Consider the following 24,649-nt stretch of genomic DNA (forward strand, 5'->3'; position numbering starts at 1 on the left):
AAAGTCCGCGATGGCACATGTCTATATTGTCTATCTTTTACGGATAACTTACTAGGTATTTATTTATTTTGTAATTATATTTAAATAGTGTAAATGTGTAATGAAATTATTATCTATTGTATGAGTCCTCGTTACTTGAAATAAATGAATTTTAATTTAATTTTAATTTTTAATTTAATAAACATTTTTATGATAATACCGTAATAAGAAGGTAGCCGCTAGTTATTATTATAGCAATAAGTACACGTTAAGCCACAAATGGCATGTAAAATCCGCCTACTTGAAATAAATTTATGTATAAACTAGCGACCCGCCCCGGCTTCCCACGGGTACTATACCTACATGTAAACCTTCCTCTAGAATCACTCCATCTATTAAAAAAAAACCGCATAAAAACCGTTGCGTAGTTTTAAAGATTTAAGCATACATAGGGACATAGGGACAGAGAAAGCGACTTTATTTTATACTATGTAGTGATGTTAAAAGTATTTCATTATTAATGACTAAAAAGTATAAAATAAATTAATAGTTTAAAAAACACTATAAAACACGCTTTTATAAATGCACGTAAAAGCCAAAAATAAATTATGGATCGTTCAAGTTGTCTCTATTTGTGAGCTGAAGTTTAAAAACTATGTGCTTTTAATTATAATATTTGATTGTAAAAGCGTGGGGCGCTGGAACAGGAAAGACTTTCTTGTAAACAAATACTAATCCGAACTTCCTGGCGAATGAAGTTGCATAAGAACATAACGTTTACATATGCCGCCTAAGGGTTACCAAAGAGAACCAAAGATGTCTCGTCCACGAACAAGAACTCTGCATCCTGTCACTGTAGACAATTTCCCCTTTTGTACTTTGATTACCGGAAAAAAGCGGCATTCTAAGTGTCGGTGACTGTCGACCCTCCTCGCTACTAGCGCATATTTTGTCTGAGTTCGACAAACTGGTACCTACTTTGAACACTGACTTTTAATTGATTTGACTGTTTAATGTAGAACCTACTAGTCATGCTGCAACTCCAGTTAGCGCGTCAATCTGTGTAACCTCCCTCCCGTAACATAGCATAATTTGATTTATCAGCAAGTTATACAAAAAGTCTTTCCTGTTCCAGCGCCCCACGCTTTTACAATCAAATATTATAATTAAAAGCACATAGTTTTTAAACTTCAGCTCACAAATAGAGACAACTTGAACGATCCATAATTTATTTTTGGCTTTTACGTGCATTTATAAAAGCGTGTTTTATAGTGTTTTTTAAACTATTAATTTATTGTCTGTTGATTCCGTGTGGACCGCAAGGAGTGGATATTTTGAATTATTTTGCCACTATTATTTAATTGTCCTTTAATGAAATAATGATTTGGGCAATAATTATTGCCTAGTAGTTTTCTGGAAATTCAACAATTTAGCAATCATTGACCCAGACCAAGGGGATTTTTCACGTATTTGTTCACAGTGCATTTTCGCCGGTCAACGTCCATCATCAATAACTTACAAACGCAAAAAGTTAGATCAACCAAATTTCTAATATAGAGTTATCAACGTATTAAAATTAAGATGTAATTATCAGTTTTTTTTAATTTTTAAATATATTTTTTTTATTCGTCGCTAAACGCGTGCCAATACTATGTTAACTATGCTTTATTAGTATGGATATTAACGCTCCGTCTTGCGTGAGCGACGGGCGACGCGACGCGACGCGACGCGATGCGACGCGATGCGACGGCGATGGCTCAAGGTCATCGCGTATCCATCGCGCGAAACTTCGGCACTAGCATTTTGGTGATTAGAATCACAAGATTCGCCGTCTTTCACAATGTGCAAATGGTCTAGCGGGTTTGACTTCTAGGTGGAATCGTTTGCGCCATGAGTGTCGTGAGTTCGAATCTCGGCTCACGCAATCTTTTTGCATTTTTATTTACTTTTTTTCTTTTATGTTCTACTAGCTTTTGCCCGCGGCATGGGGTCTCATCCGGAACAGTGCAAAATTATTTCCAAATAGAAATCATAACTCATCGTTAATTCGCTTCTACTCATTTCCTCAAAGGTTGACTGGAAGAGATCCCATTAAGGGATAAGTCCGCCTACATTGTATATTACTGACTCTGTAACTGTGTCTCTTTTGTTTCCTTTATGTACAATAAAGCTTATACATACATACATACATAAATGGCGCTAAGTGTCACGATTGACGATTATTATTTTTTTATCAAATAGATTTAAAGGTATTTGAAGCGTCATAAATTAAGTACATTATAAATTAAATACAAACATCGATGACAACACAAATTTAATGCATTATTTTAGAAATTTTCAAAGAAATAATATCACGTAATATATTGCTACTGACTATGACGCAACAACGTGAACAACCTGCGCGCGACAGTATCGAGCTACCTAAATTTTATTGCATATTGTCACTAGATGGAGCTGTCACTATCTACAGTATACTGCCAACGAAACGGTGCGATTGTGTGCGTTCCGTTCATTGAGATATATGTACTACGTACTATAGGCGACGTTGCCAGACGGAAACTCTGCACAAGCTGACAAATGCGCGGAGTGCGCGAAGCGGTAATTTACGCGTAGAGTAGTAAGTCCACCATCAGATGTGACACATTATTATATTCCGCCTGTCAAAATTATTTATTTATTTATTTACAACTTAAAAAATACAAAGTAAGCGATCACTGCCGCCCATGGACACCCGAAACACCAGGGGTGTTGGAGGTGCGTTGCCGGCTTTTAAGATGGATGTACGCTCTTTTCTTGAAGATTTATCTTCTTCTTTAAAATACAAATATATACTTATATATAATAATATATATATAGTGCGGTCAGTTTTTTGGACAAAGCGTAGGTATCCATTGTTCTCTTTTTTCATGACCAGGCCAAAGAAAACAGCAAAAAGTGAGCGTGCTAAAAATACAATTTTACTCAATAACTGTTAACAATCAATAAACAAATTAACTTTTTTTTTATATTATAGTAACATAATTCATAAAGTAGTAAGTAGTTACCTAATAATTTTCTAAATTGAAATAAATATATTTCGCAAATCTATTAGAGGTGAAACACATTAGTAGGAACAATGAAAATGGCACATCTGCGCGGTTAACTTTTTAGTCTATGATTGCGTCACCAAAATCGCGCAGCCTCGCTCCCGCTCGCGTGTTCGTAGAATATTCAGCTGTCAGCCGATAATATTTGTTTGTTAAATAATGTAGGTATACGTTTGTAGTAGTGTGCGTGACAAAAATGTCGTCTATTTCTATTAAACAGCTGCCAATGATCGAAATTCAAATTAGTTGAACAATTTCCATTGAAAAAAAAAGTTTGTAATGCATCGGTCCGAATTGTGGATACTAGTTTTATCATCTTTTAGTAGATACAATTGAATGTAAAATTATTTATTTTGCCTGACACTCTTGAGTATTTTTTATGCCGTTATTTTAATTTTACAATATAATATTTGGAATATAGTGCTTATAATTATTAAATATAAAACATTTTTTAAATACTTTTTGATACAAAATCATACTTCATTGATTTGGAACAATGCTTTTTATCGGACCTACAGTCAACCAATTGGAACCCTAGGCCACTGTAGAACTATGTCATAGTAACGTTATAAATCAGATTGTAAGAAACCTCTTACTGCTTGTCATTTTGACATGGTTGTAGAGTGGCCTAGGATTCCAATTGGTTGACTGTACATCCGACACTATCGGAAGCGTTTATCGGATGTAGGATGTCGATCTGACACCCGATATCGGATCGGATAATGTGAAAACGGCCTAAGCATTAACCGTTAGTGCGTTTTCACATTATCCGATCCGATATCGGATGTAGGACCGATATCCCATACATTGAAGCCGCCATCTTTGATTTTTGCCTTTGAAATCCTTCCGACATTTGCTATATGCACGACCGATGCGATGCATGCGAAATCAAACCTTATCGATATGGAAGTATGAGACGCGACGATTGCCGACTGGCTAGGATTTCCGAACGCACACGAATGCGCGCTCGGTCGCCGATTTGCGGCGGAGTGGGCCTAGACCTCGACGCGATGCCGCACTTGCGTCGCGCGAAGCGCAACAGCATTTTAAAATCGGTGCGACTCTGTCCGTCTGTCACATTCCTAAATATCTCGAGAACTACTAATGCTATCAACTTGAAATTTGGAATAGTTGTGAACATTGTAAACCTCTACAAATAGAAAGTATAATTTTTTTAAATATATTAATTTTAATTGTAAAAAATGGCCAAAATGAAAGGGGGGCAAACTGTAAATTTCAAGTTACTAGGTCAAGTGGGGTATCGTTGGAAAGAGCTCAAATTGAACGTAAATAAACTATTTTTTATATTTTTTTTGTTGTGGAAAAAAAAAGAATTTTGAAGGCAAATGTAAAAAAAATACCGTTCCCCCCTTATCTCCGAAGTTTACCAACGAAAAATTATGAAAATTTTAGTAAACATTGGTTTTATGCTATATATTACAGGAAAAATATAATCGTGTTTGTATTTTGAATACTTTTTTTTTAATTCACAAAAAACTTTTCAAATTTTTACTTTCAATTTACCCACCCTTGCGGATGTATATCGTACTTCAAATTAATACGAGATGTTACGTAAACCATCTTCTGTCCAATAAAGTAAAAACTGTTTAAATCGTTTAACATTATAAAGAATTATCCCTGAAAAACCAGGTCGCGCAAATTAGTTATCAAATTGACCGGGAGATGGCGCTATACACTATAATACTCATTAGTGCCTATACTTTTGTCTTCTAGTCAAGTCATTAGAGTTATATGAAAATATGAGATTATTTTTACTAGGTAGTTTGAAAGAAAGTTTGTACGGAACCCTCGGTGGGCGAGTCCGACTCGCACTTGGCCGGTTTTTTTATGTAAAAACGATAATGTAAAAACGGCCTAAGGGTTACCAAGGCTCGATCGGCGCGCCTAGTGGACGCCAGGCTTAAATTGTCTGGTCTTGGTGTTTTAATAATTTTATGTGTTTATAGTCGTAATTTATTTGCGAAGTATTAATTTTATATCTGTATTTTTAAATTACACTATGTTGTGGTACCGGGAAGCATATTTTAACTTAAAAGGACGTAATGACAACATTTCATACCATGTTTCAGAAAATAAATAGTTTCGGAGTTTAAATTAAGTTTGCAGTGTTTGCACAATTTTATGAATAAAAATATTACTCTCGAAAATGTTTTATCAAATACGTACTTTACATTTTGTTCATTATGTTTACTACATGTACATTCTTAGCTATTATACTTATGTATTTCTTACATAATAATATTCATTTCCATATTTCTAATTAACTACGCGCCTGCTTTAGAGTGCTTTAAATTTTAACAAATCAATGCATCCTTTGGTCGGGGGCTGGGGCCTTTCAACTCAAGGTCGCCGGCGCCGTGGTCGCGGGGCGCGGGGCGTGGGGCGCGGGGTGGGGCGCCGCGGATCTCGTTCATTCAATTCCGCTTGCATGTGTTGCGGACAGAGCGAGTATATTATACGTACGCGGCGAGCACACATACAAGCCGCACGGCAACGCCATCTAGTAATGTTCGACTTTAAACGTCCATGTGACGTTATAGGTTTAGTGCGTGAAAGCTAAAACAGATGTCGCAAGATGTTGCAGTTTGATGACTATTTCGACGTAGGATACTGATAAGAGTTTTGTTGGCCACGCGTGGCTACTGGCGCCATCTAGCTCTTTGAGTGTGGATTAAATTTAGCCTACAGGTCTAGAATACTTAGGACGGCGCCCATTTTTAGTATGGGATTAGGTATCTGTACTAGTATTATTTGATCTGTGGCCGGACTATCGAACGTAGGTCCACTGTCTATGAGCGCTGGGCGCAGCGCAGACTGAACTGAGCAGTGAGCGGGCTCGTGTCAGCAGTGTATTTTATTCGAATTTTATGTGCTTTAAAATAGTACATTACGATAAAAGTGCGTAAAAAAGGAAGTTCGAAACGAGTGGCGATAAATTAAAACACGACCGAAGGGAGTGTTTTAAATCGACACGAGTTACGAATTTCCTTTTCGCACGTGTATCGTACGACGTTTTTCAGTACAGATGAGCCTCCAAAGTTTCGTCCTGGCATATAATGAACCACTTCTCGCACTAGTGCGTAAAAAAAACACCATCTGTACTGAAAAATATCTATCGACACAAATGTATGTCTTATATGTATTTTTTTTAATATGGCAACAAGAAGTTCTGGTTTAGGATTATATCTCAATAAATGCAGGAATCGCAGGAATTACAATGAACGCCCCTTAAAGAGTAGTCTAATTATATTTTTTTTGTATGGGTACCTTTCCTTGTTAGTATAAAAGCCGGAGTTATTAAAAATAAAATAAAAATAAGAATGAAGATTCTTACAGAAAGAAAAAAGTAAACAATCAATTAATAAAAAATAAAAGAAACAAAAATAAAACTGCAAAAGCACGCCTCAGCCGAGGTTCGAACTCACACCGCTGGCGCGGCGTCCAGACGTCGAAACCGCTAGGCTACGAGCCCGTTGTAATAACTAGTTAATTTTGTGATCCTATTCACCAAAGTCAAGTGCTAGTACATATATCGTAAGGTCATCGCACTAGTGTTTCATATTTTTAGTTCACACTTAAATTTTAATATTTTACACAGACAATCTCGTATCACCGTGCACATAATCAAAGGCTGTCAATACAAGTTACAAAAGTTGTAATTTCCTTACTTTTTAGGCACATTACTCCTTTGGTCAACTTATGTTAATTTGAATATTTTGAATTTTTATTATAAGAAAATATAAAGAATGAAATGTGAGACTAGTAATCAATCGTTATTTCTCTAGTCCGACCTCTCTACGTATTGAATTTGCTTCTAAAAATCAAATAGCTTGATCGCGCGCCCATCGCCATCGCATCGCGTCGCATCGCCGTCGCGGGCCGTCGCGGGCCGTCGCTTACGCAAGACGCTCCCATATGAACACAGCGGTTTGATCGCATCGCGTCGCTTAACATTCGCATGTTCATCGCTAGTTCGTCGCGTCGAAAATTAATTATTTTACTGTAATAATAACATAGTTTTAGTGATAATTAGAAAGTTCACGTCGTAATTAAAGTGCTCAAATGTTATTTTAACATTACGTCAAACGCAAGAAGCAAAATATCGACGACAGAGGACAAGGCAACTGTCAACGGCCTAACGTTCCAGATTTAAAATTATACTGTATTTCGCCGAAGATTTTTACAGATGAGTATTGTTTTCATTATCTATAAGCCTAGTATTTAGTTTATTAGCCCATATTGCAAAGAATTACTCATTGCCATACTTCCTTTTGTGGTTACTTTACATGTTTTAGAGGAGAAACTTGATTGAAACATAGTAGGTTTTTAACATTTGAATTACATACTAATACCTTTGTGGATCACTTTAAAACAGCATAATCATACCCATTGGTAATCATTTAACTTGCAAAATAGTGAATTTTAAAGGCTATTCAATGATTTTCTTATATAGTAAATAAAACCTGCAAATACTATAGTTTATTTCTTTTTAGTCACCATATTTTGTTAGAAGCATTACATATTATTACATTTCTTTGTTCATATATCTCACATATTGTTCGCGCTAAACGGAACGTATAAAGCCGACTCCCGAACGAGTAGAGCGACGTCACTGACCAAGTGTCAAAATTACTCCACATCATCGTACAAGTGTCAATACCTACTTGTCTCTACGAGAGCGAATAACGGAACTTTGCGTGTCATACAAATTTTGTACTTTTTTATATAGATTTAATTAAATAGTTGCAAGTTTAAACCACGACTTCTTTTTGTTTGTCTCATCTTGGACAAATTTGGCGACCGTTTACACGACGAGAACTACGAATAATCACTGCTTCGGACAAAGGAGAGCAGGAGGTCAAAGGGCGCTCACCACTAAAATACCAAATCGGTCTACAAAGGCGCAGTCTACCACCCTGCTCACCCTGGATATACGAGGAACGATCGAGCTACGAGCTATTTATCCACTTTTTTCAACTTCGGAGGACTACAAGGACTATTTGAAAGGACAACTTGGACTCACCGGGACCAGCCGGCCAGCAACGAGCTACCAGCACCGCAGCATTGGTTCACCTAGATAAAAAGTGAGCCCGTTCCATTTCTTTCCTTCCTTCTTACTATCGCTTCGATCTGACTAGAATCGAGAACTTACTTCTTTGTACTTGCTTTGGGCTATCAAATTTACTTTCAATCAATTAGCCACTTCATTTATATTTGCTAGCACTTTAGCTATCCATTTTAATCACTTTCACTTATACAAATTCACTATTTAACAAATATTTCTAGTATTAAACACGCAAAGTCAACTTTTACCGTTATACAACATAATAAACACTGCGCGCCTACACTGCTAATAAATACGCGTACAAACGATAATTAAGATCTCATTTGCTTTAAACGATTGCACTTTATTATTTAATTTTGTTGCTTTTCGTTATACCTATATCTGATTTAAAGGTTAATTTCACGTAGTCACTCACTAAGCCTGCCTTTCGCACAAACTAAAGTACATAACGCTTCCTATATACTTATATATTTTCAACAATCTATTCCAGCATTTCCCTATTCCCGAGCGCTCGCGCAGCGTGCATCTGTCGTCGCCGGCCGCCTGCTACTAAGGGCCAGTTTCGCCTACCACAGCCAACTGCAGCATCAGCAGAACGAGGACCGAGCGTATGCCTATTACTTATAAGAAGTAAACAACTTTTTTTGCACGTACTAATTTGCTAATTTGTTACTATGGGCGAGTTAAGGGAATTATTGGTGAAACGTAGTTCGATTAAAGGACGTTTAACTAAATTTAAGAACTACCTATCTACACTGCCACTAGACAATACTATTTCGGCAGTGGAAATTGGCAAATTAACTTGCAAATTAAGTAATTTTGAAGCGTTATTTAAGGACTTTGAGGCTTTGCAAGATGATATCGAAGTATTAAATGAAGCCACATTAAACACAGAGTTAACCGAACGGGATTTAATAGAACAAGATTTCTACCATTGTATTGCCACGGCCCGCGATATTTTAGACAATTTTAAGCGAAATAACCCCGACCGCGAAAGTGAATATGACTCGACTACGACCAATCTTCATAATACTGACCGGGATCTTATGGGTTTTCGTCTCCCCGTTATTAAAATTCCCACTTTTGACGGGACTTATTATCGCTGGCTGGAATTCCGGGAAAGTTTTCACTCTTTGATACATAACAACGATAAAATTAAAAACATACATAAATTCTATTATTTAAATTCCTATTTAGAGGGAGAGGCAGCTCGAGTGATTTGTAATTTAGAGGTCTCTGATCAAAATTATCCCGAGGCGTGGAAATTGTTACGCGAACGATATGACAACAAACGTCAATTAGTCAACAATCATTTAAAATCATTATTTAATTTAGAACCTATCACGCGCGAGTCTGATAAGAGTCTTAGGTATATTGTTGACCACGTTTGTAAGAACCTGCGTGCTCTCAAGACTTTAGGTCAGCCCGTAGACCAGTGGGACACCTTGATTATTTTTATGATGACGTCAAAATTGGATAGTACCACTAGTGTAAAATGGGAAGAGCACAAAAATTCTCTCGCGGACATGCCTACGCTGGATAACTTCCATTCTTTCCTAAAAGGTCGTGCAGATGTCCTTGAAACCGTTCAGCGGAATAAACAGGACAAGTCATTTAAGCGTCAATCGGACGCGCCTGTTTTACCGCAGCGGCCTAAACCTAGTCTGCCTAGCGTTAAAACCTTCATGGCTCAAACCAGTGAACCCTCAGGTTCCAAGCCACTTCAATGCGTGAGTTGTGGCGGCGAACATCGTATTTTTGACTGTGCGTCTTTCAAGGCCAAATCGTCTGAGGACAGACTCGCTCAGGCAAATACTCTAAAATTATGTCACAACTGTCTTAGACTAGGGCATGATGTTCGACGCTGCAGGTTGCCAGGCAGCTGTCGTTCATGTAAGCAGCGTCACAACACACTTTTGCATCAAGAAACTGGGCCTAATGAAGATGCTATTCAAGTCAACCTTTCAAAGTTGAATCTGCCAACCCCGTCTAAGGGTCTACTTGCAACAGCTTTGGTCAACTTGGTAAACCCGACAACAAAGAAGGTAGTTACCGCGCGTTGCTTTCTTGACAACGGCTGTGAGTCGTCGTTCATCACTCAAGACATTAAACAACGGTTAGGCTTGAAGTCTATTACACCTAACAATCTTACTCAGAACCTAGAGGGTGTATGTGACATTGAAGTTCGTATCAAGGTCGATCGTTGTATTCTAGAAATTCAGTCTCTTCGAAGTTCCTTCAGTGCCATCTTGACGTGCACAGTCTTGCCACAGATAACCAAACCTATACCAAAGGTCAGCTATGACGTCAGCCATCTCAACCTAGCTCCCTTCGAACTTGCAGATCCTAACTTTAACCAATCGTCCCCAATCGACATTCTCGTAGGTTCTGACCTCTTTTGGGACATATTAGGATCTCAGCAACAATCTTTAGGTGATGGCAATCCTAAATTACGGAGCTCTAAATTAGGATGGATAGTAGTAGGACCCAACCAACAATTCATTCAATCTAATTCCACGATTCGTTGCAACCTTGCTCGCACAAGCGATCTTCATGACGAACTCGCTAAATTTTGGGAATTAGAGAGCCTACCTCATAAAAAACAAGCTTTAACCGAGCAAGAGCGTTTGTGCGAACAAAGTTTCATCGCTACTACCGAACGTTCAGATGACGGGCGCTTTATTGTCAAACTTCCCCTAAAGGACGAGCCCGACTGCTTGGGTGACTCATACACAGCAGCCAAGAAGCGATTTCTTCACCTAGAACGTCGTTTTAGGAAGCAGCCAGAAGTCAAGGAACGTTATTCCAAGTTCATTCACGAATATGAGGAACTTGGCCATCTTTCTCCTTCGACCATTCCGAGGCCTCCCAATGCGTTCTTTTTGCCCCACCATCCTGTCATCAAGGAGAAAAGTGAGTCTACTAAATTGCGGGTTGTCTTTGACGCGTCTGCGCGCACATCCTCTGGACTCTCTGTAAATGACCTGCAGATGGTGGGAGCTACGATTCAAGACTCACTCTTCAACATTCTAATTCGATTTCGGCAATATCGCTATGTTCTTTCCGGAGACATTGAGAAAATGTACCGCCAAGTCTTGGTTCACGAGTCTCAACGCGATTTGCAGCTCATACTATGGCGTGATGACGAGTCTCAGCCTTTGCGGACTCTAAGACTTAATACAGTCACGTATGGGTTCGCTAGCGCTAGCTTCCTCAGCACTCGTTGCATCTGGCAGATTGGTGAAGAGTGTCAAGATCCTCTAGCCAAAACGATTATCCAGAAAGACTTCTACGTCGATGATCTTTTGACTGGACATGATGATGAAGAGCAACTTCGCTTTATTCAGAAGTCTGTCTCTCAAAGCTTAGCCGCAGGATGCTTTCCTTTAAGAAAGTATAGGTCTAATCTACCTTCTATACTCGCTGCGGAAGTCAACAATACCGAGGGCAATCTGATGCTCAGTTCTTCCACTGACACCCTTGGTCTTAACTGGGATCCATCAGTGGACATCCTACGTTTCTCCATTGAAATGAACCCAGTCGAAACTCTAACCAAGCGGAGTATACTTTCATCAACGTTTAAAATATTTGACCCGCTTGGTCTAGTCTCTCCTTGCACAATCATACCCAAACTTATCATTCAAAGTTTGTGGTCCTTGGGGCTAAATTGGGATGATCCTGCTCCTCAAGACATACAAACTACTTGGCAGAAGTTTGCTGACAATATCAAGAGCATCTCCGAGCTGTCGATCCCTAGGCGAGTATTGATTGACAACTATGTAACGGTAGAAATGCACGTCTTCTGCGACGCCTCTCAAAAGGCGTATGGATCAGCTGTTTACTTGCGATCTCTAGACGCTGAAGGTCGAGTCTTAGTGCGTCTTTTATGCGCTAAGAGCCGAGTTGCTCCAATAAAACCAGTGAGTATCCCGCGTCTAGAATTATGCGGCGCCCTTCTTGCAGCTCAATTGAGTGTCTCAGTGACTGGTGCCCTCCGTTGTCAAATATCGCGTCATGTCTATTGGACTGACTCTAGCGTCGTGTTATCGTGGCTAAACACAAGCTCAAACAAATTAAAAACATTTGTGGCTAACAGGGTTAGCGAGATAGGAGAACTAACTGATGTGACTGCTTGGCGCCACGTTCCTACTTTGGAAAACCCAGCAGATCTGCTATCTCGCGGCGTTGAACCAAACCGCATTGCCAGCTGCTCCGCTTGGTGGCAAGGACCTACTTTCTTGCAAGGCTCCGAAGAATCCTGGCCTTCGCTGAACTCCACCCCCAAGCAGGATCCGCAAGAGCTGCCAGAATTGAAGGTGAATACCGTCACAATCACGGAACCTTTCATTCCCTTCTCCAACTTTTCGAAACTGCGTCGATTGCAGAGAGCCTTAGCGTTCGTCTACAGGTTTATTAACAATTGCCGAGACCCTAACAACAAACTATCCGGTCCGCTCCAAGTTAGTGAACTAAACAAATCATTTGACGCTCTAGTCAAGTTCTCTCAAAATGAGTCTTTTGGTAATGACATAAAGCTATTAGAGAATAAACAAACCCTTAATCGACGATCAAATATTCTCTCACTCGATCCCTTCCTTGATACTCAAGGTATCCTTAGAGTTGGTGGCCGCTTGGCAGGTGCTTCGGTGTACACCTTCGATAAAAAGCACCCTATAATTTTGCACGCGAACCACCACTTTACTAAGCTGCTCTTTCAACAAGAGCATCAGCTATTATTTCACGCTCCGCCACAGTTATTGCTAGGTGCCATAAATGATCGCATATGGCCTATAGGCGGAAGAAACTTAGCTAGCCGTACTTATCACATTTGCTTCATTTGTAGGCGTTTTAGAGGTAAGACTCTTACCAATAAAATGGGCAATCTACCCGCTGAGAGAGTTACTCCCGACTACCCATTTTACACAACTGGCACTGACTTTGCTGGTCCATTCTTAATTACAGATCGTAAAGGCCGAGGATGCAGGATAACCAAGGCATATCTTTGTATTTTCATTTGCTTCCGTTATAAGTGCATCCATCTTGAAGCAGTGAGTCAACTTTCAAAAGACGCGTTCACTCTATGCCTCCAAAGGTTTATTTCCCGTCGCGGCAAACCTAAACAAATCTTCTGCGACAATGGTAGAAATTTCGTTGCAACCGCTAGAGAAATCAACGAATTTCTAAAACTTAATACAGATGGTATTGTCGATTTTGCGGCCGATAAGGGCATTGAATTTCGCTTCTCTCCAGCATACGCTCCTAATTTCGGTGGGCTGTGGGAGGCCGGTGTTAAATCCGCTAAATTTCATTTAAACAGAGTCCTAGGCAACGCCCACCTAACGTTCGAAGAACTATCTTCCTTATTCAGTCAGATCGAAGCCATCCTTAACAGCCGTCCCCTTTGTCCTTTGAGCTCATCACCCCAAGATTTCGCTCCTCTCACCCCGGGACACTTTTTGATAGGTAGGCCCCTCACCGCGTTACCATCGCCGTGCCTACTAGATTCCAACACAAATCGCCTCGACAGATTCCAGCGTCTCGAACAGATACGGCAACATTTTTGGAAACGCTGGAGCTCCGAATACGTCCCTGAGCTGCAGCAGCGCACGAAGTGGAAGCTCAGGTGTAGGGACCTCAAACCAGACGACCTTGTCCTGCTAAAGGAAGATCTCACGCCTCCACTCAACTGGCGTCTCGGCAGGATCGCACGAATCTTCCCAGGCACTGATGGCATCCCTCGAGTCGCCGATATTTCCACAGCTCGAGGCACCGTTCGTCGAGCCATCAACCGCATCTGCTTACTCCCGTCCCCAGATGACGCAGAGTCTTGAAAGCTTCAGGAGCTTTCAAGGGCGGGGAGTATGTTCGCGCTAAACGGAACGTATAAAGCCGACTCCCGAACGAGTAGAGCGACGTCACTGACCAAGTGTCAAAATTACTCCACATCATCGTACAAGTGTCAATACCTACTTGTCTCTACGAGAGCGAATAACGGAACTTTGCGTGTCATACAAATTTTGTACTTTTTTATATAGATTTAATTAAATAGTTGCAAGTTTAAACCACGACTTCTTTTTGTTTGTCTCATCTTGGACACATATAAATATGCTTCCAGCAACAACCACTAAAATGACAACACGCAGGGACGTCCTACTAGCCAAAATGCAACAACTACAGAGAGAGCTCAAAACGGCCAATGAGTTGAACACAAAACTTCTTCAAGAACAGGAAGAATGTGAGCAGGAAATTGAGTCTGTTGTTCGAACAAATACAAGTCTCAAAGCCCAGCTTGCAACTCAAGATGTCGAATTCGAAGATATGCAGGGGCAGCGAGATGAATTACAGGCCATCGTTGACAGATTCAAGCAATGTCAGGAGATACACGAGCAGGCACTGCAACGCATCCAGGACCTGGAACAGCAGCTGGAGGAGTCGGAAGCAAAAATGACTTGCAAGTATTGCTCGGGCCAGGCCAGACCGACGGATAACAATTTAAGTATTTTTGCAGAACTTAATAGTTTTGAGTTAGATTTTGTTCATAATGAAACAGTGTGTTCCCCAATAGTAGAAAGTTTAACAAGTCCTGTAAAATGTCCCGCCAATGAGGTTAATAAAATTAGTATGAAGGGATCCAACAAAATCAAAAAATATCTAAAATTAAGTAGATTCATAAGGAAATCAAAACTTTTACTGAAACGCCATAATTTAGTATTCAAGAAATTTCACTCCAAGTTCAGTAATTTGGCCTTAAGTGATGAACTTTTAATTTGTCAGCATCAATTGGACCAGACAGTCGAAGAGTTGAATCATCGCTCTAATGAAATAAGAAAATTAGAACTAAAGTTAAAAGACCTCAATAATAAAGAGGAACTCTCAAGTAAAGCATTGCAGGAATACATAGCTTTTATGAATGATGTTCTAGTGCCGGGCAGCGGGTACCCGCTGCGCATGGAGTCACCGCGGCCTACGACGCGCCCCGTCGAGCCGGAGTCGCCCGCGCTGCGTGCCGCGTTGGCCGCGCCGGGGACACCCTCCCTGCGCGCCCTGTTCGCCGAGCGCCTCTCCCTCGCGTCCGAGCCGCGCCGCGACCGCGAGCCCGCCGTCCGCACCGCGGCCTCGCCGCCGTCACGGTCGCGCCTCGCGGAGCCGGCCCCGCCGCCGCCGCCGCGCGCCGTCGAGTCGGCTCCCTCGCCGCCGAGCCTCGCCAAGCTGGCTCTGGCGCTGCTGACCTACGTCGAGCCCTCTCCGTCGCCGCCCGCCACTGCGCCGCCGCCGCCGCCGCCGGGCGCCGCACCCTGCCGTGCGCCCGCCACTGCCCCGGCACCGCCGCCGCGCCCGCGCCCGCGCGCCGCCCGCACCGTGCTGTACAGTGACGAGGCGGGCGTCGGCCTGGGCGCGCTGCTGGCGGAGCGCCTCCACCACCGAGTCATCAACGACTGTCACCCGGGGGCCACCGTCGATCGACTGATCGAATGTATCTCTGCAGGCGAGTTTGACTGCGACTCCACGCTCGTAGTTTTCATAGGGAACAGTGTCGACTGTACTAAGCGAGATATTTTAAAACTATCCGCTACTCTGTCGAAGGTCGACCGAGAAGAGGTTGCGAAGATCATTATTTGTGCGCTCCCGTACAGAATGTCTAGCAAAGTCAACAAGAGGGTGTTTCACTACAACTCTTTATTATATAATTTGGCGTTGTACAGTAGTACGATTTCGTATTTTGATACGAATAAATTTATAGATGAGTTTGTTATGCCTTATAAGAAAACCTACCTACCGAGGAGATGTTTAGTAGAATGTGCTGACCTGTTAGCGTATAACATTAAAGGCCCCGACGTGGCTAGCACGGCGTTTAATAATAATATGAAACGGTTTAATTTTTCATACCCCGGTAGCGAGGGTTTCGAGATGAAGCCGTCTGGTGATTTGAATTTAAACTAACAGCTCCGACAACGAGTGCACCAGCCGGCTCCATTTTTATTGATCACTGCGATGCTAGTATGATAGGTAAAACCAATTTATTGAACCTGGTTCACCAAAATATCCAAGGATTCACTTGTAAGGAACTTGAAATTGATTTGTATTTGCAGTCGTCGAATATTGACATACTCTGTATTACTGAGCACTGGCTTAAAGAACATGAATTTATGTTTAATTTTAAGAATCATAGTATAATTAGTTCTTTTTTTAGGAAATCTAGTAACCGTGGCGGGTCATTAATAATGGTTAAGCATAACTTAAAAAGTAAAGAGCGCAGAGACATTGTTGACATGTCTGTAGAACGCCATATTGAACTTTCTTGTGTTGAGATGGACCAATTTATCATTATATGCGTGTACAGGCCCCCTTCGGCGGACTATAATGTATTTGAATCAGTAATAGATGACGTACTTAGTAGTGTTTTTAGAACCCAAAAAAGTATAATTGTGTGTGGCGATTTTAATGTCAACATACTTGAACATTCGCCATTATGTGGAAGGTTATTAAACACCTTCAAATCCTTTAACTTGGTTAACTTATTCTGCGAACCCACTCGAATCACAGCAACCAGTGCTACATGTATAGATAACATTTTTAGTAACAAGGATGCGATTAGTAAATCTGTTATTAACAACCTAAGTTCTGATCACTGTGGTCTAAAAGCTTCTTTCAATGAGAAAACAGAAGAAATTCCGCAAGATACTTTATGTAGGCCAATCTCTCAAAGGCTCCTAGATTTATTTAATCGTAATGTTACCAAACGATTATGTTGTCTTTCATGTACGCAAGAAAACCCCAATTGTTTGAGTTCTGATTTATTTAACTGCATTAAAAATGAATTTGATGTCTGTTTCACTAAAAAGAAAGTAAAAAGCAGGACCAAGACTAAATTTAGCGACTGGGCTACGCCGGATATTCATAAGACAAGACGCCAACTCTACGACTTATACGATTTAAAAGCCACTGATAAAAGGCCGGAATTTCTGGAGCATGTTCGGAATTTTTCAAAATCTTTTAAGATGATGTGTGTCGCCGCGAAAGCTAATCACTTGTCTAAAAAGATCCTAAATTCTAGTGATAAGGTTAAAACTGCCTGGCAGGTGATCGGCAATGAAACTGGGAAACGTAAAATGAAGGATCCGCACTACAAGCTACGAATTGGTGACGCTTTAGTAAGTTCCGACCGTGAAGTGGCAGATCATTTTGAGCAGTTTTTCTCGAATATACCGGTAGAAACAACAAAGTCTCTTAATTCGTCGCCAGATGTCGCTGAAGAAATTTTGAAGAGAAATGTAGCGGAATGTACAGAATTCTTCAAATTTTCGTCTATCACTCCGAACATAGTTCTTAAGACTTTTAGATCACTGAATTTAAAGAAAACTGAAGATCTATGGGGCCTGTCAGTCAAAGTTTTGCATTCCATTATTGAATCTATTGCACCATATTTAGCTGAGATTTTCAACAGATGCATTGATGTTGGCACTTTTCCAGATATTATGAAACATAGCAAAATTATCCCGTTGTTTAAATCAGGAACGAAGACAGATCCTACGAACTTTAGGCCGATTTCAATACTACCTGCATTAAGCAAAGTGTTTGAGAAACTTATTTTAAATCAACTGCTGTCGCATTTCAACAGAAATAAACTGCTTGATAGCAATCAATTTGGTTTTACCAAAGGTCGATCAACCACTGACGCTGGTGCGGTACTCCTAAAGCACATCTTTGACGCTTGGGAAAAAGCTCAAGATGCTGTTGGAATTTTCTGTGATCTGTCCAAGGCATTTGATTGCGTAGATCACGAAAATTTAAAACGAAAATTAAGCCACTACGGGATAAAAGCCGGTGCCCTCGACTTAGTCTCATCATATCTGTCGGATAGGACTCAGAGAGTAGTTATTAATGGAACTCATTCGGCGGGGTCCCCGGTAGCCCTCGGAGTACCTCAAGGTTCAATTCTTGGTCCCTTCCTCTTTTTAGTATATATTAATGACCTACCCACTCTTGTTAAAGGCAGACATGATATAGTGTTATTTGCGGATGACACTTCTCTTATATTCAAAGTGAACAGGAAGGAAAATAGCTTCGACAGTATTAATGATGCCCTATCAACTATAGTTAACTGGTTTACGGCAAACAATCTACTTTTGAACGCCAAGAAAACCAAATGCATCAAGTTTGCGTTACCTAACGTCAAGCAGATAAATAACAGCAAAATCCAAATAAAAGGTGATACGCTGGAGTTTGAAGACCAAACTGTTTTCCTGGGAGTCACTTTAGACTCAAAACTGCAATGGCACGCACATATTGCTACTTTAGCTAACAAACTTAGTTCAGCTGCCTACGCAGTAAGGAGAATCAGACAGCTAACAAACGTAGAGACGGCCAGGCTGGTATACTTTGGTTACTTCCATAGTGTTATGTCGTATGGAATTCTGTTATGGGGTAAAGCCGCAGATATTCAGACGATATTTGTGCTGCAAAAGCGAGCTGTACGTTCCATATATGGACTGGGCGCTCGAGCTTCCCTAAGAGAGAAATTCAAAGAGGTGAACATTCTTACCGTTGCCTCTCAGTACATACTTGAGAATATTATGTATGCTAGGAAAAACATCCATGAATACAAGCTTAACAGTGATATCCATAACTATAACACTAGAAACAAACATAAACTTGCCGTGCCCTTCCACCGTCTCCGTAAGGTTAGTACGTCTTTCGTTGGGAACTGTACACGTTTTTATAACAAAATCCCCATTGATGTAGTGAACTTGCCACTCGGCAAATTTAAGTCACATGTTAAGCGCTGTTTGCTAGGTAAAGCTTACTATACGGTAAATGATTTTATAGATGATAAAAATGCCTTTAAGCCAGTAGCTTGATTATGATAGCAGAAGTTTGTAATACAACCGTACTAGTATCCAGTAAAAATGACACAGCGTAATTTTTCTCATGTGATTGTATTGTATCATTAGTTATGTTAGTAGGACGCTTAGAGACCTTATACACCTCTAAGATTTTTGTTTTCATTATATAGCGTAGTAATATAAAATTTATTTAAAGTATGATAGTACACTGACCCTTAGAGACCTTTACATCTCTAAGTCACGTTGAGCATGTAATTAGTTATGTATAGCTATACTAGGCATTGTTGCCCTCTTTAATGTCACCTACAAGCTTAATGTCGTGTTTCACTGTGTCGATTTTTCTTTTGTCAATTTGCTGTTAGCTTGAACATGTCATGCTCGCTTAAAAGTCTTTGCTTACGGTGGCGTGTTGATCGGGTCGCCACCTTCCCGAATGGAGGTTGAGGGAGGCGATGGCTGAGATACGCGTCATACTCGTGAACGGGTGCTGTTTGTGGAGACTGGTCTGTTCAAGCTTACCTGGGCCACATGTTTTGTTACTTTTGTTAGATTATTTAACTTTACTTTTGAGCGGATTGCGAGACACTACATTCGGTTCTTGTAAGAATTAAACTTAAGTAAGTAATGTCTTAAGGATGACACTAGAGACCATCACGTTGTCGTTTAATTTAGTTAATTTTAGCTTTTGGACACTTAGAGACTTTATACATCTCTGAGATTTTGATTATATTTTATTTTAAAATAGATTCCTTACTTTAATGACCTTGTTGTCGTTTGATTAAGTTAATGTTAGTTTTTTGGACACTTAGAGACCTTATACATCTCTGAGATTTTGATTATATTTTTAAACTTAATTTGTAACCTTGATTGGCCCTTATTTGTAAACTTGATTTGTTCTTTAATGATTGACAACTAGAGACTTGTACATCTCTTGAAATGTTTAATTTAGCTGTTCATTTTCTGTATTTTTTTTTTTTGTATTATTTGACAAAGGTTTTTACTTTTAAATATTTTAATTCTATAAAATTTGACTCTTGGAGACGCTATACATCTCCATGGATTATTTGATTAAGTATAATATTTTTACTTGTAATATTCTGTCTTTTACAACTATTGAAGTATTATAGATTTCTTTTATCTTTGTATCTATTTGCACTTTCTTTATGTATTGATTATAGTTAGTAATAATATGACATTTAGAGACTTTATACATCTCTAATTCTATATCAGTGTATAGCTACTTTGCTTATGATTAATATTTTTAGTTAATATTTCTATTAATTTCATTTGTTTAACTTTAATGAATACTCTGTAATGTTGACATGTAAAAGTGCCCCCGTGGCCTATTTGCTGAATAAATGATTTTGTATTTTGTATTTTGTATTTCGCATCGCCGTCGCGTTCCGTCGCCCACCTAAGACAAGTCCATAGAGATAGAAGGTTTGATTTCGTCGCATCGCATCGCATCGCGTCGCCGTCGCGGGTTCGTCGCTCACGCAAGACGCGGCGTTAGACTTAACGGCCCAGCCACGACATTGGTCTAAGCGCGGCAGCGGTAAGCGGCAGCCATACGTGCGAATAAAAAGTCCCATCGCTGTGCCTCACTCCAATGTATGGCCGCCGCTCACCGCTGTCGCGCTTAGACCAATGTCGTGGCTGAGCCGTAAGGTTAAGATTAGGTTTAAGTAAGAAAGGCTCTAAATATATTTTATTTGTATCAGGGGTGAAAACGAAGGGTGCAATGGCGGGTTCCCGAAGGAAGCCCTGAAGCACATTATGAAGCACGGGATCCCACTAGAGGAGGACTATGGCGGTTATCTGAACGAGGTAAAACGTTACGTGGCCTATCGGTAACAGCGTGCGACTTTCATCCGGAGGTCGCAGCTTCGAACCCCGGCTCGTACCATTGAGTTTTTTGGAGTGAAACTTGTTCATTTGACATTCGACAGTCACTTTTTTGTGAAGAAAAATCTGAGGAAGCCGGACTGATTCCGAGGGGGGCCTAGTATGTTCTCTGGGTTGGACGGTCAGTTGGGAATCGCTTTCACAAAACTAGTAACTATGCCAAATCTCGGGGTTCGTTTCGTTAGCGTTAGCAAGGCGGACTACAGTACGAAGATTTTCTTTTTATACTACGTCAGTGGCAAACAAGCATACGGCCCGCCTGATGTAAAGTGGTCACCGTAACCTATGGACGCCTGCAACTCAAACGGTGTCACATGCGCGTTGCCTTGTAAGTACATAGCAAAAAGGAGTGTACAAGCTCCAAGGAGGGTTCGGGTTGCCGACGACTCACAGGACAATAGACGGAACAAGTTAGTTCCGTAAGTCCTCCCGTCACCAGCGCACCGCACCCTCGTTGAGCTCTGCCAGCCTTACTCACCGGCAGGAACACAACACTATGAGTAGGGTCTATTGCTATTTGGCTGCGGTCTTCTGTAAGGCGGAAGTACTACTACCCCAGTTGGGCTCTGCTCTAGATTCGAGCGAGACGATATCCGCTGTGCTGTGCCCTACCACACAAAGCGGAATATCATTCGCTATGCCCTACCTCCTACAGATGATTTGTTCCTCTGCTGAATCAAGTTAAAACACGATTTGATTTCAGAACGGCTACTGTCACCTCGAGAACGTGACTGAAGTGTTCAAAATCCGCGGTTTCACCATGGTAACGCCACTGAGCGTGAGCGCAATGAAAGTGGCACTGTACAAGTACGGACCTGTCATCGTCACCATACAGAACAACGAGGCTTTCAACTTCTACCATAGTGGCGTGTTCTATGACCATACATGGTAATATAAAAACCGTTTTCTACATAATCTGATCCAAATAGGCCCTGAACTTGCAAGTTTTTTCTATTTGACTCATTTTGGTGGGCGGAATGTTTAATTGTCTTTGTTTTTTTTTTGTTTAATTGTCTTTGTTTAAAGTCGCTCCAAAATATTTATCCCTAGAAAACGCTCGAAACTCAAATTTTCTATAGAGTGATACATTCGCACATACATTTTTTTTAATTTATCATGGTAACGCCACTGAGCGTGAGCGCAATGAAAGTGGCACTATACAAGTACGGACCTGTCATCGTCACCATACAGAACAACGAGGCTTTCGACTTCTACCATAGTGGCGTGTTCTATGACCATACATGGTAATAAATTATTTTGACCTTCGTTTTTGTAATATAAAAACCGTTTTCTGCATAATCTGATCCAAATAGGAACTTGCAAGATTGTTTTCTATTTGATTCATTTTTGTGGGCGGAAGGTTTAATTATTCTTTTTTTTTTAAAGTCGCTCGAAAATATTTATCCCTAGAAAACGCTCGAAAATGTTCTCAAAGATGAATGGGATAATATATTAGTATCGACTTTTAACATCTGCATAATATGCAGCAGTTCCGCCTGACGGTATTTTTTTTTGCAAGATTAAAAAAAAAACTTACCCTAGTTTGTGAGTGTGCACGGGAAAACGTCCCACTTTGTCGATTGCTATAAAGCCGCTTTGTCAGTTTATTCATATACAAGTAAATCTCGCCTTAATGGTAACCGATAAAGTGGGACGTTTTACTATACACACTCACATTTCTCAAGCTAATGCCGAAGAAATGGGTGACAGTGATTTAGGGTGCCTTTTCACCAGAGATGCGCTACGTGGGTGTGTTTGATGTCCACCAAGCAGCTTAGTCGAACCGCTTAGCTTAGCGCTGGTGGGAATGGGTTCGACTAATCTGATTGGTAGCACAGAATATATAATAGTACAAGTACAGAAGGCCCACTGCTTTGATGTTCACGAAATGCCGCCTTTTTAAATACCTACAAAATTCTTACAAAGAAACGAGCCGCACGTGCGCGGCGTCCGGTGATAGGGTTACCAATGGATTCAAACGAATTAATACTCACATAAAATGTTATACTATTATATTCAAGTCTTGGGTACTTTCTAGGTATATATACTGTATTTATATATTTTTGTTCAAGTTCCAACATCACAAGCCTTATTGAACTTTTCCGTGGGACTTAATCAGTACTAGATCTGTGTAAGAATGTCCTATGGTATGGTATGGTGTGGTGGTATGGTATTTTATTCAATATGTCTATTATGTCTATTTAACTAAGTATTATTAGCCATTCCACACGCGGACATCGCTTAAACAAACCTCGCGACGTAAAATAACATAGAAAGTGCGAACGTGCATTCCGTGAGAACGCGCGCCACCCCTGAGTAGGCCGCGAACTCGCGGCCGCCAGGATGTACTTGTAGCGCGGCGATAGAATCGCGGAGTGAGCCGCCCCTGTTGGTAGTAGCAAAGTAGCGTAGTACAGCTCTGGTGGAAAGGCACCCTTATCGTGTTTTGTGTTAAGGTTTTAACTAGCCTTTATTTCCAGTGTGAATGACTACGTAGGCCACGCCGTAACCATCGTCGGCTACGGCTCGAGAGATGGCGCTGACTACTGGATCGTGAAGAACTCGTTCGGCCAGCAGTGGGGGCAGGACGGATATATGCTGCTGTCCTCTTTGCACAATAACTGCTTCGTGCTCAATGAGCCGTATTACCCTGTAGTTTAAGTTATTGTTTTAAAATGTGTTGTAAGATTAACATAGAATATATCCACGTGCAAATTACAGGCTTTTTTGCTAACCCTCAGCCCTGAATCTTTATAAAAAGTAGGATTACAAACTATGATCAAAATACGTAAAACATAGGTAGATTTATTTTTCACGATATCAAAATTCGTTTTTCACAATATAAAAAAAATCTCAAAAAGAAATTTGTTATTTCACTTAATGTAAAATAGTTGCCAAGAGTGGGTAGGTCTAGGTACGGAAACTTTAGTAGTTTCATGTGCTCTACCTGCCCTTTTATGGGATACAGGGTGGCTAGCCGAATGGCACAATCGCTCACGAAACGCTCACGAAACGAAGCGCTAGTAGATATCTATCTCTATCGCGCTTGCGTATTGGCGCGACAGAGCCAGCGGCGTATCGCTTTCGTTTGGCGTCGGAGAAATGCCATTCGGCTACGGGGCCAGGCGTGATTACATGTCTGTATGTAAATTACAGTATGTAATGAAACCTACACTTTCAAAGTCGCCCCTGCAATTTCAATTCACCCCGTTTTCGACATCGACATATCTATTTAGCAAGTAGGTTAGAAAAACGTTTAGGTAGTTAGTTAGGTACATATAAAATGAATCGTTCAACTCGTTTTGCAGTGTATTCGATTTGGCTCATCAAGGTACCTATGTACTATACAGGGTGGCCCATTCAAATCGGTCAGTATGGGAAAGTCTGAAACTGTAAGACATACGAAGATTTGTTCTTAGGAACCATGTCACCGATTTTGATAAAAAGAAAAACTGCATTCATACAATTAAAAAAAAGTGTACCCAGCTGGGGAATCGAACCCGGTTGTTTTGAAAAAATAAACTTACACTATTTCTGATGAAGCAAGAAATCTAGGACTTTTGTTTGACACTAATCTGCGCTTCGAAAATCACGTAGTGGAAACTGTACGAAACTGTTTATATCGTTTGAAGCTTTTATATAACATCCGTAACTTTCTCAGCGTCGACCTTCGACTGAGACTCTGTGAATCATTAGTGTTATCTAAAATTAATTATTGTCTCACAGCATATGGCTCATGCCTTTTGGCC

The 24,649-nt window shown here is 40.6% G+C and overlaps 1 protein-coding gene across 1 annotated transcript in view; it reads left to right on the forward strand.

Annotated features, from left to right (window-relative positions):
- LOC125237704 (cathepsin K-like) overlaps positions 1 to 23,618 on the forward strand; it is a 49,365-nt gene extending 25,747 nt beyond the window's left edge. The window contains exons 11-13 of the mRNA XM_048144862.1: positions 20,717 to 20,822; positions 21,604 to 21,788; positions 23,381 to 23,618. Coding sequence (XP_048000819.1) covers positions 20,717 to 20,822; positions 21,604 to 21,788; positions 23,381 to 23,561 — 472 coding nt within the window. The 3' untranslated portion in view covers positions 23,562 to 23,618. The remainder of the gene's footprint in view (positions 1 to 20,716; positions 20,823 to 21,603; positions 21,789 to 23,380) is intronic.
- The last annotated feature ends 1,031 nt before the right edge of the window (positions 23,619 to 24,649 follow it).

Source organism: Leguminivora glycinivorella, chromosome 22 (assembly GCF_023078275.1).
Source record: "Leguminivora glycinivorella isolate SPB_JAAS2020 chromosome 22, LegGlyc_1.1, whole genome shotgun sequence".
Taxonomy (NCBI): Eukaryota; Metazoa; Arthropoda; class Insecta; order Lepidoptera; family Tortricidae; genus Leguminivora; species Leguminivora glycinivorella.